The 18002-nt window shown below is 42.6% G+C and overlaps 1 protein-coding gene across 1 annotated transcript in view; it reads left to right on the top strand.

Annotated features, from left to right (window-relative positions):
• The first annotated feature begins 1690 nt into the window (after positions 1-1690).
• SLC22A3 (solute carrier family 22 member 3) overlaps positions 1691-18002 on the top strand; it is a 28818-nt gene continuing 12506 nt past the window's right edge. Inside the window, exons 1-5 of the mRNA XM_027729528.2 lie at positions 1691-2238; positions 11379-11482; positions 13444-13598; positions 15975-16140; positions 17115-17232. Of these exons, the coding sequence (XP_027585329.1) occupies positions 1825-2238; positions 11379-11482; positions 13444-13598; positions 15975-16140; positions 17115-17232 (957 nt within the window). The 5' untranslated portion in view covers positions 1691-1824. The remainder of the gene's footprint in view (positions 2239-11378; positions 11483-13443; positions 13599-15974; positions 16141-17114; positions 17233-18002) is intronic.

Genomic DNA, 18002 nt, shown 5'->3' with positions numbered 1-18002 from the left:
CCTCAAATGAATCTGGTCTAACTCCACTGATGAGAAGTGGCCAATGGGTTTCCGAAACAGGTAAAATGCCAAGCACAGCTACAGTCATACATGGCATACAGGGGAATAACCCTTATGATTCAGAGTTGAGCTAGTATTCTTTAGTGTAATAGTGGAAGGTGTCCTTGCCCATGGCAGGGGGGTTGGAACTAGATGATCTCCAAGGTCTCTTCCAACCCAAAGCATTCTATGATTCTATGGTAATATTCAACAGAGGTACAAGCAACATTTTTTTATTGGGGTAAGGCTCGAAGAACAGTGGTTGTTTAATAAACCCTAGAGCAGAGCTGTGAGAGCAGTCCACAGGCTGATTATCAGGTTCTGTCCCCATTTCGTATCTTTGTGGTGGTCTCTACAGAGACTTCTCCCTAAACACTGGAAGCTGTCAGAAAAAAACATGTTACCTTTGACATCTCACCATGATTGACGTCCTAGTTAACTAGCCCCGTTGGGATAAAAGAGCTTCTCTTGTTTGAATTCAGAGTTCCCCACCTCCTCAGGCACAGACCTGGAGCCAAAGGTGATGCATTCATGGCCTCTAAGCTTGATTACTACAAAACATCATAACCAGGCATCAAACAAAATTCCCTTAAAATCATGTTCTGATACAAGCACAGCAGTGCACCCATCTAGTAATCTACATTTTTGCTGAGCTCATGGCACAGCATCAGTCTTCATGTCTGGTAAAAACCTCATGTCAGATAGCCTGTATTGTAATCAAAGCCTTCCTTGATCTAGATCTAACTGGTTTAGAAATTGTACTTTGCTTCAAAACCATAGACACACATGGTCAAAGTGGTAGATAAAGAGACAAGGTGTTACAGGAAACATCTTTGATAGGTGCTGTCCCTTTCCTCCTTCTCACAATAAAATAGAGTGGCCATGGACCTCATGGTCTTGAACAAAGCCCAAAAAACCACACTGTTGCATATCTGATTTGATTTAGGGAGTTCTGCACAAGATGTGCTCACATGCACACAAAATGCACCCTTCTCTCCACCCTCAAACAAATGGCTGAGTAAAAAAGTGAAATAACTTGTTTTCCATTAATTTTTGAGTAAGAAACACTGTCATTTCTCTCTTAAATATTTGGAAGATTTTGTGAAATGAAAATTAGCAAGGTCATATAAAAGCCTTCTTGAACAGGTAGATCAAATTTTAAAAGAAAAAGCGTAGGTTTTAAATTGTTGTGGTTTGTGACTCACTTTATTTATGCTACAGAAGGGAAAGGCTCTTGCAAAATAAATCTGTACAGTTACTGAAGTAGTGCTTTGGAGAAGTAATTAAACTTCACCACAGTATTAACTTCTATTTGCTGAAGGAAAGATCATAGGTCTCTTTGGAACAACTTTCTTCCTGCCCCTGCCATCCCATAGAGCCTGCATCACTCGCTGCTGCTTTTTACAACAGCTTCTGCACTCTTTTCCATTTAACTCTCTGCTTTATCCTTGCACCTATTTATCTCAGCCACAGTGGGAGCTGGCATTTGCGCCTCACTGGCCCCGAAGGAGTTAACTGGGTTTATTACATAATCTGTTTAACATTCGGGATGAATAGGAAATGCACGCCCCTCCTCTCCTACAATATGTTTGCGCTCTTTAGCTCTCACTTCTCCCGGCCGTGTGTAAGCCTTGTGCCACTTAACATGCCCTGAGTCTCCTCACGTGTGGCCTGCCTGCAGCTGCGCCCCGCTCCGGCTTCGCTCATGCTACCGGCAGCGCTGCACACCCGCGTGTCTGTCTCTGCGTGTCTCTGTGTCTCTGTGTGGACAGACCACCTCACATAATGCCATCTTTTGATGAGGTTTTGAAGGAAGCTGGGGAATTCGGAAGATTTCAAAAGAGGGTCTTTTTCCTCCTTAGCCAGACAGGCATAACTTTTTCTTCCCTGTTTGCAAGCGTGGTTTTCCTTGGGCGGGCACCAGAGAACTTCTGGTGCAGGATCCCTGGGGCAGCTGAATTAAGTAAACGATGTGGCTGGACGCTGGAAGAGGAACGAAACTTCACAGTACTACCCCTGCACCTGGGGAACAAGTCTTCCAGCGGGGAGTGTGAGAGGCTGGATGTCGCATGGGATGACTCCGTCAGCTGCGCCAGCTCACTCGCCCACTATGGCAATCACAGCATGGGCCACCTGCCACTCACCACTTGCCATGATAACTGGGTGTATGAACAGCCCCACTCATCCCTCATCAGCGAGGTAAGGAAAACCCCCATCCTCTAATTAGCAGCATCCATCCTGGTGTGGGATTGCAGCATTAAAATGGGATTGGCACTGTGAGGGTCGTTACTTTGGTGGCTGGTTTTCTTTTCTGGATTTGTTTCATTTTGAGTCATAAGCAAATCAGGACAATAAGTATGATCAAGTGCTGGCATCAGGCTTTTAGGGAAAGGTGAGCTGATCTGAAAGGTGGCTACCCAAAGCCAAGCACCCCATGCAAAGCCAAATACCCTGCGCAGAGATTGCTCTGTCTCTAGAGGAATGTCAGATTAAAATAGAGACTTAAGTCTTGCCTTGCAGCTGAGGCTTCTGATGCTCAGTTTTGGGCCAGAAACTTTGATGCTGTAAACTCCAAGTGTACTTGCTCACCTGGATCACTGTATATTATCTGTTCTTTGTATTTCCAGTACTGAATGTTTAAGTCTGTAGGTAACAAAAAACAACTGGTGGCAGACTGTCCTTCTGAGATCTGGCAGGAGTCAGCAAAAATGATTGTGCTTACTAAAGAAAAAAAACCAAACCAAACACACATTATTGCCCAAAGCTATCATTCAGCTTTTCCTGAATGTTGGTATCAGAGAACCACAGGCTATTACCACTAGTGGTAAGCACTTACAAATGTAGTGGTTTCCTAGTGAGGCTGCAAAGACAATTGGAGATGCTTTCCTAGGAGATCCTCTGTGTAATCTGTAATCATGTGGATGGGCTGTGGTCTGGCTCCAAAATACAGTCTACACACTAGGAGTGTGTATTTTAAGGTCATCCTACACAGTAATTGTCACTCATGCAGTGATGAAAAACACAATGTACTTAGAAGGATTGGCTCATCAAGGTGCACTGCAAAATGTGTCAGTACAGCTGAGGGCTCTAGTTCCTCTCTGTCTCATGAGCCTCCCACTGTGGTTTTTAACTGGGTACTTGCACTAGTGCTGTGTCCTCCAAAACACACAGCAGGGCACAGCAGGCAAAGCCCTGAGCAAACACTGAATTGAAAAGAGATGCCTATCCTGACTTTTCAATTCATCATCTTTTTCCCATCCAGCTGAGACTGCTTTATCCACTTGTAGGCTTAAGTCTCTCCAGAGCAGTAGCTTCATTCTTTCAGCACCATACACAACCTGAGCAGCTTAGCCAGGGTCTGTGTTCAGGAAAAGAGAAATCGGAGCACCTGACTGGCCCTGGCCCTTGGGCAAAGGTTCAGAACTGGCTTATGTGTGTGATCACTGAAATCAAGGCTGCTCAGAGGGCCACAAATGACATGCAGGGAGCTGGTGTCAAACTTTGGTCCCTAATAATGATGTGTTTCTGCCTGTGCTGGCAGTGGTAGCTGGGACTGGGTGGGCAGGAGGACAAATGCTGCCTGAGAGCTCCAGCCTGGCTACGCCTTAAAAACAAAAGTATAGAGATTCCTCTTTTGTTCATAATTTTTCCCCCCCTTCAGCCTTGCTGTAGATGAAAGCATGTAGTTTGTGTCTATAAGATGGTGCTCAGAGTCCATTTATGGCAGCAATTTGTATATCCAGCAAAATCAGTGTGATTTTCTAGTGAGCCATTGGGTACAGTAAGGGAGAAGATAACCAGTGTTTGTGTTGCAGCAATAAATAGAAGTGAAAAGTTCAATGATCTCAGACAAATGCCTTGCCCATCTGCACTTTCTTCCCTCTCCTCTGCTGGGGAGACTCTCCAGAGCCAGGGCAGGGAGAAGGGATGAAGGGATGCTGGGGAAGCACTCCCCACCCATGCCCCCAAAGGTGCTTATTGGGAAAACTGTGGAGCAACAGTCTGCAAGGAGAGACAGGCTGGGACTGTCTCTACCCTATGCTGGGGCAGCAGGTTGCACCATCAGTGTCACTGTGACTCCTAGAGTCTTGCTGGCTGGGTGCACCTCGGATGAGGGGTGCTGGGCTATGACTTGTGGCACTTGCAACCAGTTTCCAGTTTTGCAACATTTTCTGGATAAATCACATCCTACAATGCTTGATTTCTTCATTTAAAAAGGAAGTTTGTAGCATGCATGTCCTGGCTCAGTTGCTTTGAGATCAGCTACTAAAAGGAGTTTGATATCTTGTTAATGAGTTATACATTCAGCAAAGACAATTTAAATCCCAGATTTAATTTAGTGTCCTTTTTCTCAGCTGAGTTTTCTCTAACAAAGTGTGACTCAATTTAGGCACATTTTTGCTCTGTTTAATCAACTCACCAAATACTTTTGTTCTCATCCATCTGCTTGCAAATGCTTCATTTTGTCCACATGTGCAGAAATATTTTTGTTTCTTTCAACTAAAGATTTCTGGTACTTTATGTCTCACTGAATCAACAGTGGAAGTGACCAAGGAGACAAAGTTGAAAGGATGGGTTATGTGACAATCTCACAGACATATGTTCAGGGAGAAAAAGAGAAGAGAGGGAAAAAAAGTCAGTGTACTGAAGGAGCTCTTCCACGCCTATGGCATGCACACACCCAGTGTGGATTTGTGCTGTGACAGGGGAGGTAGAGGGCAAAAGCAGGTGTGTGTTTCTCTGGGACAAGATGTCGTATCACACAGCAGATCTGGCAGCCAAACTACAGGCTACTGCAATAAGTTCTGAGCACCTTTCAGAAGTCAAATCATGTGGCCGAATGGACTGATTTATGAGGAATTGTGAAATGAATGGCATTGCAGTACCTGATTTCATTGATCACGTTGCTCACTTGCCATTCTCTTATCTTAGCTGTCTACTGCAAAGGCTTTTGTGGAAGCATCAGCAGAAGGAAGCAAAAGAAAAAGGGGAATGTGGATTGATAAAAAGCACACATTACTTTGTAAGCAGCACCTGGGATGCCTGCTGCATCACCTGCTGGTGCAGGACTCCTGCTTCTCAGTGCTGGGGTACAGCAGGATGCTGGGAGAACATACCAGGGCTTTCGTCCTTCAACATTTGGGAGAAGAGCAAATTGTATTAAGAAATCATCACAGGAGCACATGGCTAAGCCAGCTAGTTTGATCTAGAACAAAACAGAATATTGCTAAACATTTAGCAACAGAACATTGCTAAAGATTCCCTCTCAAAGTCTTCTTTTGATGTCTAACTGTCTCTGACAGTAGGTCCCTACTTCTGTAGTGGCACACCTAAGGGTCTCTGTGCCCCACTGTTTTAGGTTAGGCTTTTCTGTGAGGGCAATCCAGGTTAGATGAGTAGTTGTCCACTGGTGCTGCACACACAGCCCATTGCTGTGGTGCCCAAATTAAAGTTGAGCAAACCAGACCTGGGTTGATTTGGGTTGATGCAAAGGTTTTGAGCTATCATTTCAAGACACAGCAGTGTTGCAGGTGGTGGATCTGTGCAGAGGACTTTGGCCAAATGCAATCTGCTCCAGTTTGATTGAGTGGGTCTTGCACATCTTGTGAAAATGGAAGACAGGGCTGCATGCATCAGATGCAGCATAGGAATGCAGTAGCTTCTCAGATTTTGCTTGGAGAGGAGGGCTGAGGGGGTAATTATCAAGCTAAATATATTCCAGGTTCATGCCAGCTGGTGCCACCTGAAATGATGCTGGTCAAAGCAGGTGGCTGGCACTGCTTGGGAGGGAAGGCTGGTGACAGCAGCAGCTCTTACAGTGGGAGGAGAGCAGGAAAGGCCTATGTTTCTGAGCAGCAGATGGAGAAGGAGGAAGAGGAGGGGTGCTGAGGGGCTGTAGTGGACCAGGAGGGCCACAGCTTCATGGTCTGGCACAGAGGTCTGGAAAAGAGCCCAGCTCACTCCCTGAGCTCCATAACACTTGAAACAGGAAGTGTGTTGCTTGCTGTCTCCTTCTGGGTGAGCCTTTTGAAGGACATATATATCCAGGACATACAGAAGTTAATAAACCTAACTTTCCGAGGAAACCATGCTGAAGAGGCAGTCGCTGATCTTTAATACTGATGGGCTTTGGCACTATGTTCTTTTATCCCAGTGGAGATAAATCTATCACTCTGCGATAGGGTGTCTGGAAATAATGTGCAAAGGGATTTTTTTCAGATATTTTTTGTTTTGGTGACTCCTAGAGGCATGGGCACGAGCTAAAATTGTGTCTGCAGGTGGAATGGCCAGTGGTGGTGGATGAAAGGAAAAGGGAAGTCTATGTGGTCACCAGCAACTACAGAACAGCTGGCATATTTTAGGCAGCATTTATTAGACCCTTTGTTGGCAGAAGTTCAGGAGAAGTTCAGCAGAAGGGGCAGATTCCAATATGCTCTGTCTGCAGCAAGTCTTAACGCTGTAGATGATGTCATTTTGAGACCTGGCAGTAATTTGTTGCCAAAGTGTGAGGTCTGAGGTGTACAAGGGATCATCTGAACACAGTCTATGCACCTGCTGGGAATCAATCTCCTTAATCCTCTGCTCGCCAGCTGTCTCAGAAATCAACAGTCAGCATTTGCAGAGAAACCCATAAGGAAAGCAAAAATGTTTGTCTTGTAGCTTTTATAGTCACTCAGAGAAGGAGATAATATGGCAGCCAAACTCACGGTGGAGAAAGCACAGCTGGTCCTTTTGCTATCCTCCTCCAAGGCAATAAGCAACGCAATTCACCCTCAATTGTTTATCTAGTATGACTCTTGTTACTGGCATGGCCGTACCCTGTTTTTTCCATTGTCATGGTGGGATTAATAGTAATTGGTGGCGGGAAAGTGGAAAAGGGCAGACAGAGGAGCAAAGGGAGCAGCAATTGCTGAATTACTTTTGAAGCTTTAACTAAGCTTTCCCTGTATGAGAGGCGTTTGAGCAGTTGCTTGCAGGGGTTGTGCCACTGGGGCTGTGTTTCTGCCACTGCCATTGAGACTGCTGGCACTGGCTGAGGTTTTGGGCTTTTTTTTCTTATTGTTTTGAGTACAACTGCTGCTTTTCCTCCTTTAGGAGGTGGTGAGTTTCCCTACATCCCTCTTGTTTTGGCCCTAGACAGATATAAGAAGAAAGAAAGAACAGGTCTTCTCTCTTAGGAGACTCAATGAATGAGGTGATCTGAGTGGCAGGGACACAAAGGTACCAGCTGGGCCCTAGGCCATGAATAGGAGAGAAATATGCAAAGGTTTAAACGCTAATCTGTCCCTCAGGGCTTCAGCCCCAACCCCTGGCAGCAGGGTACAGACTGACTCCATCTGACCTGTTGAGTGCTCAGCTTGAAACAAGACATGAAGAAGGACAGTGTTGTTGCTTTGTCCCTTAGCATTCTGACAGAAGCTTTAAAAGAAAGAGAAAAAGAAGGTAATTTCTCCCTTTCCACTGCATGCACTTGCAGGGGGGTTTGTTGCAGTAAGGATTTGGGAAAGATAGCAGTTTGAAAGGCCAGAGGACAAAAGAGGTGGAGAAGAACTGCCCAGCAACAAATAAGGAACATGCAAGAACAGTCTACATCTTCCCAGGTTTCCTTAAACGGTGAGTATTGCCCTAAACAGTTTGTCACTGGGAGTCAAAGGGTAAACCATTCTCTGTTTGGCCACCTGTATGAATGCCATTTAAAACGTGTGTGGGCTCTCAATATGCTGTTGCAATTGGGCTGGGCAGTCACTGTAGAGCTCTTTATAGACCAAAGGCTTTAATCCATTATTTTGAAATTTAATTGAAACAGGCAGTAAAGTGCTTCGAAACTTCTCCTCAAAGTTGCTACATTTTGAGGAGCTTTTAATGGCATGTTGTTATTTAAAGCAATATATTTCTCCAGGGATAGGTGTGCTGAAGTGTTTTGGGACTTGCTCGGTGACTAAAGGTCTCTAGAGCGTCAGGAATTACAAGTTTGTGGTTAGTCTTTATGTCAAACTAAAGTGTAAAATGTTTGCCTTCTGCCAAAGTTATGAAGAAATGAGTTGCCAGAGCCCCATATTTCCCAGTCATTAGTCACGTACAAGCATTTCTTCTGTTCCCATCTCAGCCAGTTGCCACTCCTTCCTACAGATATTACACCACTAATGAGCTACAGGGAACTAGTGCAAAACCTCTTACTTCTCCCAGAGAGATCTCACTCAGGTGCTTTTCTGCTGCTGTAGAGATCAGCAAACACAACAGCACTGTTCCTTCAAGTCACACCAGTGCCACTGTAAATCTGAACATCTCATTGATGTTCAAGCTGCTAGCAGGTATGAAATTGTTCACCACAGGGATGTATTTCCAAGCAGGGTTGTATTGCAACCTGTACTGCAAGGCTGGCAGGGTGGAAGAAACTGTTTTTCCCAGGTCTATTAAGGATGCTACAGAGTGATGTCCTGAAGGAGTTGGTTCCTGCTGACTGCCTCTTGACAGCGGCTCACTGCCAAGACTAAGATGAAAGCAGTGAAGAAGGGGATGTTTTATCAATTTGGGCAGTGCAACTTGTTTTACTCAACAACCTAAACGGAAAGGGGCTGTGTTCAGGCACACAATGCTTTGTGTCATACAGTGGATAGAAATCAATCAGGCAGGTGCAGAATTGAATGCAGAGATGGATTGCAGGGCTGTTCTGGGGGCCTGCACCTGTGCAGTGAGGGGCTTAGCCAGGAGCATAGCAATGCTGAGGAGAGGATGTGCCCTTATCTGGAGCTGGCCAGCTGAGCTAGATCACCTTTGATGATTGCAATCAGGAGCCAGCTAGCTGGGTTTTAACAGGGTCTAGGTGTAGCCAGCACCACAGATTAACAAATAGGCTTAAGATGAGGGGAAGAAAAACCTAAGGCTTTCCTTTACTCTTCCATATCCTTTTCTCTGCCACTGCAATAAATGTTTTAGCATGTTTTAGAAGTGTAAACATCAGCCCATGCATGGATGGGCATATGAAGGTTCAGAAACAGAGAGGAGGCTCCATGCCAGTACCTTTTGCGGAGCCTTCTAGCAAGGAACATGGGAGGTGTTTTGAAGAAGTGTCATATAGGAGAATACTAACTAACTGAAGGCAGTCTAAGACTCTGGGTAAGGTGTTGCTGATACTTTTCCTCCATAGGGATAACTTTCAGACACAACCAAACCAGGTCACAGCTCAAGCAGTGAAGTGGGTCTGACAAGTGGCTTGGGTAAAGAAAAGATCTCTGCAGGCTGTGCAATTCTCTTTTAAAGGTTACATTCCCCTCTGAAGGTTATGTTTGCAAATGAAAAACAAGACACTAGCAGGGTGATGACTTAAATGTTGGGCGCTACGTCAAGCAACCAGAAATGCTTATCTGTACCACAAGTTATTTTAATACTTAGAAATAACAAAGTGCAGGACTAACTTAGGAGAATATAGTGTATTGTCACTAAGCTTCAGAAAGAGCACATAGCTCCTTAGAAGTTTTCTGTACGTTCTTGTTTAGTAGAATAATACAATATTTGACTATATTGTTAGCAAAGGGCTAGTTTCAGCTGCCACATAAATAATAGGAAATAGCTGTACAGACGAAAGAGTCCTCTCTGTTAAAGATACTTTCCCCTGTTCGTTCTCCTGCCTTCTTTCATGACAGTTTATTCATTGCCTGTTTACAGTACAGAGAGATTAAACTATTTAAAAAATAAATGTATTCTTTGAAAAAGGGTCAAAGAGAGTCCCAACCTCTGCCATCAGCACAGGCAATTGCATTGTGTTCTAAAAATCTTCTTTTAATGATCATCCTCATAAAAAACCCGCTGTTTTCCAAAGCTGCACCTTTTGATACTATTTGCTAGGATCACCATAGTTTCAAAAAGCAAGAGGTTAAGCAGCATTTGAAATTGCTCCTCCATGTTCAGGCTATTTTAGGAAAGCATTGCAATAGCCCTTGAGTATGACAGCTGAGAGCAGCATTTATTCCTCTCAGAAGTTTCTGCAGCTCTTGCTCAAGATTTACAGAAATGGAAGCCAGGTGCTGATAGCTTGACTTGGTTGAAAGGTGGTCAGTCAAACTCCCTGGAGTAATGATGTTGGCATCAGAACCAGGACTTTATTTAAAGTCAGCAGAGATGGGATATCTATCAGGTTGGAAACCCAGGAGGTGCCCCTTGTAGGTTGTTAGGCATCTCTGAAATCTCAGGCCCAGGTAATACTCGCTGGGCATTACCTACTCAGCATGCAAATAGGCTGAGATGGAGCTCAGGATCATGACACTAAATTTTAGTCTGGAGAACTGTGAATAGCAGAAGAGGCTGTTAATCATTCCAGCTCACCCTGTGGCTACTCCATTCAAGCACAGTGCTTGAGCACTGGTGTTGTATATGTGCTGGTGAGCACAAATGTGGTACACTGTGTGTGCTACAGTGACCAGCCCCCTTGTTAGCGATGAAAAGATTCCTTTCAGCTCATACCTGAAAGCAAAAGGGTTTCTCTAGGGTAAATAGTGGCAGTTTTTGTTGTCTGTGGCTTGCCTTGGTCCCGAGGCCTCGTTGTTCCAAAGATTACCCCAGGTATGGATCGAAACCTCCCAGCTTCCATTTGGTCTGCAGTGCTTAGTATTCCTTTATTCTCCAAGAACCTCTAAAGTAATTTCCAGTGCCATGCTGTCCACAGAAGTACTTTGTTTTTAGTTTTGTTTTAGTTCCTAGTCTCTTCGCTTTTTTCCCCATAATGACTTACCCCTTCCCTTTGCCCCCACACATCATCATCCCCATCTCTATTATTGTGCTAGGGAGTTATGGATGCTGCAGTATAAAGAATAGAAAAGTATGGGAAAGCTACACAAAGAAAATACATATTCAATGTATCTGAAATTGACCTGAGATCTGTTTTCAGTTTCCTCAGAGACCACATGTTTTTGCTTTTATCTAGAAGGCACTAAGAAAAATAATTAAGCTATCTCTGTAAGCTGATGTTTTCACTGGCAATAGCTGAGGACCCTTAATCTGCACTAAAGTTATGACTTTGCCACATATTTAACAGCACTGTTTGCAGAAGAGCAATTTGCTTTCCACATCTGGACAATTGATGTGACAATTGCCTTTTGGCAGGGAGGAGCTCTCTCTCTATCTTCACAACCACTTGAAGAGTCTTGCTATGGCTGCGCTTTCCTGGCCCACCAGTGCTTACTGTTGAGCAAGCATATTTGAACTTACCCTTCCCATTCCCTTTTCGCCTTTCCTTTCCATTTCCCCTTCCCGTGTGGACCTATGCAGTTTCTATAATGTTTAGCCCTGAGGATGACAAATAACCCACCTAGATGTTTTATGCCTCTCCCTTGTTCCCACAGTATAATCTTGTGTGTGGCAATGCCTGGATGCTGGATCTCTCACAGGCCATCCTCAATCTGGGGTTTCTGACTGGTGCGTTCATCCTGGGCTATGCTGCGGACAGGTACAGTATAGGCTCTGCTATCATTTGGTTTGCTGGGAGGTGATAGGTATGTGTCAACATTTTGGAGGTTTAATTCATTTTGGATAAACGTCCCCAACCCGTGTTAACAAAACCCAGCCAATGTAATCTTTGCTTCTATTTGGGCTGGAAACTTTATGCAGTCTTACTTACTGATCCTCTTTGGACCTTAAAATGTCATGAAATGAGCTTTTCTTGTGGTTTCCAATGTTTCCTGTGCACATCTGGACTCAGGAAGGGCAGAAAGACAGAGAAACAGAAAGGAAGCATTCAGAGGAGTTTCCTAGACTGATGTTTACTGAAGGATGTTTAAGAGGCACCATTGATGAAGCAAGCAGCTACTTGAGGAAAGAAGGAAGGGGCTCAATGTGGTAACTCTCTCTGTTCATAAGCTGGACTCACATGCTTACCTCCGAGGTCATAGCTCCTGCCAATTGGTCCTCAATTCTGAGAGGGCTGGATGAAACCAGGGAAAAGTCTCTCTTAACCTTACCAGTTCTGTGATTCTTTGAAAAGACATGGGCGATATTCAGGCTTGAGTAGCTAACCTACTCCAGAGTGGGAAGCTCCCATAAGCTCTATTTTGCTCTGAAAGTAAACAAGGGAGCCTAGTTTGTGCTTTTTACTCTATTTAACAGTAGTCAACCTATGCACTGACTGAGAGCACCACTGATTATTTCAATGGCAGAGTATTTTTCTTCAGTTCATAAAATACTTTCTTTCTGCCTGTTTTATTTTTCTTTCAAATCTGCAGTAATTAATAATAATAAATTATAGTACCATTTCTTTGCAGGCAGGAATACTTAAAGACTTATCCGTAATGTCATCTCAGATGACAAATTTTGAACTAGCGAACAAAAGTACTTTTAAGGAAAACCTCATCTTTCCAAGTGATATGATAAAAAGGGAAAAAACAAGGCAGAAAGGAGGCCATGGCACTGACTAATTTAAGATATCTCTGCTCAGTGTCTGGCTGGGCAATTTGACACTAGTGCCTTAAGAGTGTGAAAGAGCAGAGATATTATATCTAATTATTAAAATAAAATAATATATCTAGGAGTGTTTCTTTATTGAGCATAATGTAAGTACTGTAGAACTATGAATGTTGTACGTTGACAGCACTGGGGGAATGTGCTGCAGCCAGACCATTAGTCTCCTTGGCAGCACTCAAAAGAATGGACCTGGTTGAAAATAGCCTGGTTTTTGTCTTGTATTAATTCTTCTCATGAAACAAAATGAACAAACAAATACTGTCACAAATACTTTATGGTAATATAAACAACTATATCAGTTTTCACAGTTTCTTCTTCTTAAAAAAACAATGGAGAAAAGATCTAGTTTTGTTCCAGGACACAGTTGCTATAAAACTGCGGGGAGATTTTTTTTTTAAATTATGGCTTACCTTGGGCACATAATTATTTTTCTTGCTGGAAAATGAGACTCATGAATACATTAGGCAGACTTTGAAAAGAAGCAGTCGAAACCTAAACAAAACCTAGAAAATCACATGGAGCAGTTAAAGTAGGAATGATTGACTTTCCTACAGCTGGCTCCAATTATTATTAGGAGACTAATTTGCGAAAACAGAAATTCCCAACAGAAGTTGCCCTTATCCAAAACACGATCAGATCAAAAAGATGAATTGTAACATATGTGTCATAGTTTAGGTACAAAAAGACAATCAGTTTTCTAAAACAAAAGGGGTTCTGGTGAGGGCATCACCAGTTTTAAAATTAGTGACGTAAAGATAGTGACAGCTACCATCGGGAAAAGAGTTCTGTATTCCAAGGGCCAACCCTACAGAGTTTTAAAGAACCACCCTTTGGAAAAGACTGGTGTCAAAAAGGCACTTTCAGATCTAGCATTAAAATGAAATGTCAGGGGAAAAAAAAGAAAAAACTTTGTCTTTTCATGATGTTCACTTTCTTTTCCTTTTTCAACAGATATGGCAGAATCCTCATCTACCTGCTGTCCTGTCTTGGGGTTGGGATATGTGGTATCATAGTGGCATTTGCACCAAATTTTACTGTACTTTTGATCTTTCGTTTTCTCCAAGGCGTGTTTGGCAAGGGAACCTGGATGACATGCTACGTGATTGGTGAGAGCTGTAATCTTCTTTCTTTCCTGGTTAGGAAAAGTGAGGAATTTTTGGAGTACAAACAGTCTGACTATATCTGTTCTTGATATTTTTTCTTGTTAACAAAGCACTGGCCCTGGTGTCAGCAGACAATGAGTAACCCAAGTCCATCCTAGTTAATGCATTTGTTCTCCAACAATTAAGAGGTGAAGGAACGGAATATGCATATATAAAGGTTTTCTTATTACATAGGAGATCACCAAGATGATAAAAATCTGCAGATTAAACCCAAAATAAACTGGATTCACAAACAAGGACATGGTTAATTTTGGCAGTCTGAACATCTCCCACAGGTGTTCAGAGGAATTAACTGCTTTTCCTCACCGGGAGGACAGATGATTGATCGCTGCTTTCGTTCTTTAGCTTAGATACTTTGATTAGTGTCAGACAGGACACCAGGGTCCATATTAAAATTATTATTTCCTGAAAAGGGAAAAATAAGGAAGCATATTTATAAATAGCATCAAAAGAGCAGGGTTACGGAGTCTTTGATGGATTATAGCCTATCAGTCTGCAGCCTATAGCAATGAAACTCCTCACATAGTAAGCTTACTTTTCACGAGAAAAGGATATTGTTTTGGCATCTTGAATGACTGTCAGGTTCAGAAAGGCAGCCATAGGGCATGAAAGAGCAAGACATTGAGGAAGGCATCTACTAGAGATGGAATGTCAGATTTACTTAAAAAGAAAATCAGCCATTCAAAAATCTACTATGATAATACAAAACACAGTGAAAACATCATTATATAGTGCAAAAACTTGTCTCATTGGTGTTTTCTGTGAGGCCCATGACAACTTCTTAAAATTCCTAGCGGAATTTAGATGAATGAGAGCAGAATTGCAACCAGATGTAACAGATACAGTGAGACCTGTGACCACTGTGGTGATGTATGTGCAAACATTCCTATCTAGTCCTCTTAGCATCTAAAGCCCAGAAGCACCTTGTTTTTCTGGACAATGTCACACTGCTGAGCAGCTAAAGTCCAAGATCCAGTGAAAGAACAGAACTGCTTAATTTTAAACTGAGATCTTATCCTGAAACTTTGGCAAGTGCTCTAACCAGCAAAATGTTTTATGACAGACCCATGGCATCCTTAAAATGTCCAAGCTTTAACAGTACAGAATGTTTTTCAATGCTTAGATCAGACTGCCTGACTTTTTAGGGAGAGGTTCTGAGATATGACATCCTGAGGCACAGTATATTACCACAGCTCTGAGCAAGGTGCATAACTCTGGGAGAGAGTGATTCCCTCTAAATTCCTTCAGGGATCTACTCTTACATTCTGGGATCCCCCAGAGTATTTACCAACCTAATATCTTTTAAGAGGCGTATACAGATTATAGGTTTGGTTGCACAAGGAGGATGGTTGCCATTAATACATCCCCAAAGCTATTGATCTATGCTTCAGGCTGCCCCAAGAACCTCCCTTTGCTTTTATATACAACCCAGCTCTTTCTGGGACAGTGTAAGCAGCTATGTTTAGGCAATGAAGTTACCCCTGAGCTATGCAGACATGATGAATGGTTAATGAAAATAGTCATGGTGTCATATTTCACTGCGTTGCCAGCTGAAACAAATCAATGTTACCTGTAAAATTGTTTTTCCTTTAGTAAAATAAATTAGAAAAGTGTTTTCTATGTATTGTAAACCGACATAAACCCCTCTGCTTTTATTCTGAAGCCTACGTAGTGGTGATAGTTTTGGAACAAGCAAGAGACACTTCTTTGTACATTGCTCATCTCAACTGTGGATGTCCTGTCCACGGGTTTGCATAGGTTTCAGAGCGATCAGACACATTCACAAAATAAAAAATCTGTCAAAAGATTTAAAAAAAAAAAGTCTATAATCATTCTAGGAAATAAACCAAGCTGAATCATACTTTAGCCCTCACAGCAACCATCTATACCAGCTATTAGGTATGGTTAAACACTCTTCCTCCTTGTCCGTATCACCTGCTGGTTGGAGTCCCTGCCTGAAAGATCCTCTTGTCTGGAGCATGTGCTAAAACTGTACTAGGGAGACTACTAACAATTTCCCACTACCCATGATCATGATGCAGCGTTAAACCCCTCTTCTGGCCCCATGTAATTCAGTAGTAAACATGCAGTCAGAAAACCCTCTAACTGAAGAATGGTGGTTGAATTGATGAGGAGGTGTCACCTGTGTTGGCCCTGAACAGCCTTGGTGACATGCTTACACTGCTGAAAACAAGATGTTGGGCTAGACAGACCTGTGACCTGATACAGTACTATTTTTCCTTGTGTTCCACCTCTAATATTCTTCTTTAGAATTAAGTTTGTTTCTATGTTGTTTGTTTTGGCTTTCTCTCTGCTCAGTGACAGAGATCGTTGGTTCCGATCAGAGGATTGTTGGAATTGTGATTCAGATATTCTTTACCCTGGGGATTATGATTCTCCCTGGAATTGCATACTTGATTCCCACCTGGCAGGGACTCCAGCTGGCCATTTCGCTGCCCAACTTCATCTTCCTGCTCTACTACTGGTAATGTTGCAGTCATTGCTCTTGTTATTATTGCCATTGCTATTCAAGCACCTAAAGACTCGTGTTATGGTCCCAAGTCTTCAGAGTGGAAGATGTTGTAGGTTAGGAAGAAGATATTTGCATTTGTAATTCTTCATCAGTGAATCGCAGACATACATTACTTTTGTTTTTCTGCCCAGAGTTTGCCTCTCTGATCAGCTACAGCTGGTCCTTCACAGAACCCTGTTCTGCTTATAAGGTTAACTTGACCAAAGTCTGCTTTTCCCGTCAGCCATGAGATCCCACCTGTACCTCTCATTACCTATTCAGTTCAGGTCTGAACTTGCCCTACAGGTCCCAGTGAGAAAGTGGAATGCTATGCCATGGTAAACACCTGTCTCGGTGTGGTTGTCCTTTGGGCTGGATCCAGCAAAACTAACCCACATACCCTCTTCCTACACATTGTTTCCTTAAATGTTGCCTGCTGTGAACTTTTAAATTGTTAATCATCTTAACTCTAGGCTAGCAGAAATTGAAACACCTGTTGGTGGTATTGCTTTGTGTTCAGTTTATAAAATATGTATACATTTGAGTGTGTGTCTATCTTATATACAACTAGAAGTTTCCTGATCTGCCAATACCTGTTACTACATGTTCTTAGCGTTGACTTTTATTGTTCACTGCTGTTCTACAGGCACCTTCTTTGCTTGTTGGGTATCATACTTTTGACAAGCATTGTGCAAATACAATAGTTAGATTTCTTATTTTTCAGCTTTGCTGAGCATTGATATAGTCTATTTTCTTCTTTCTTGTCCACAAGGATCACATATTTTACAGGAGACTGACTGGAAAAGCAGTCCTCAAAAGAGTTTCTATATCACAAAAACTGAAAAATTATGTATTTTGTGCTAACACAGAGTAAAAGACAAAAGACTTTGGTTTACTCATGATGGTACAGGGTAAAAGCTCTATTTATGAATTCTGTGTTCTTACAGGGTGGTTCCTGAATCTCCACGTTGGCTCCTTACACGCAAAAAGGGGGAGAAGGCATTAAAAATCATGCGCAGCATTGCAAAACACAATGGAAAATTTCTCTCACCACATTACTCAGAGGTACAGTCATCTGTTTGAGCTAGAGGATTTTCTAAGCTGTGTTCTTTTTAAGTGATGGACAACACTCTGTGATGTGTCACACTAGGACAAGTTTGTCAGTCTCACACTTACTTTGTTAATTGCAAGATGGTAAAAGTGAACTGGCTGGAATTATATGGGCTGAAAAAAAGAAATTTGTAAAACAATGAATCAGGTCTTTCATTTGCAACACTCCTAATTTAAAATATTGTGGGAAATATCAGAAACTAGCCTGAGGGGCAATGGCATTTCACAGCAGATGCTGTGAGTGCTGACAGAAAGTGGAGATAGCAGGATCCACTTTCCTGGCTCCTTTTCTAGAACTTCCTTTTACAGCTCAAAGAGAAGATGAAATTAGAATTTAAGTGTAAATTTACTTCCATCCTAATAGGGGCAAAATATGTTCACAAAATTCACAATTGAGAAAGATCTTTCTGAGATTGCTGTTTACAAAATAGGGCAATATATGTTACAGTCCTTTGGCAAGTGGTCTTGACAGAAAGGACTGATGCATTTCAAATAATACTGTTGTGTTATTGCAGCATTTGGCTTTTTCTGCGCTGGGTAGCAATGTTTGGCTCTCAGACCATGATTACTGTGGCATTGGCCTTATGGTTCAGCCACAACAAATGTGGACAACTAGAATGATCATTAAGGTCCCTTCCAATCCAAGCCATTATATGATTCTAAGATTCCTGTGCTGGAGACCCCAGAGCTGGATGCAGTATTCCAGAAGGGGTCTCACCTGAGTG

This window comes from Pipra filicauda, unplaced genomic scaffold (genome assembly GCF_003945595.2).
Source record: "Pipra filicauda isolate LSUMZ 115617 unplaced genomic scaffold, ASM394559v2 scaffold202_size1376763_pilon, whole genome shotgun sequence".
Taxonomy (NCBI): Eukaryota; Metazoa; Chordata; class Aves; order Passeriformes; family Pipridae; genus Pipra; species Pipra filicauda.
This window is presented reverse-complemented; position numbering and strand designations above follow the sequence as displayed.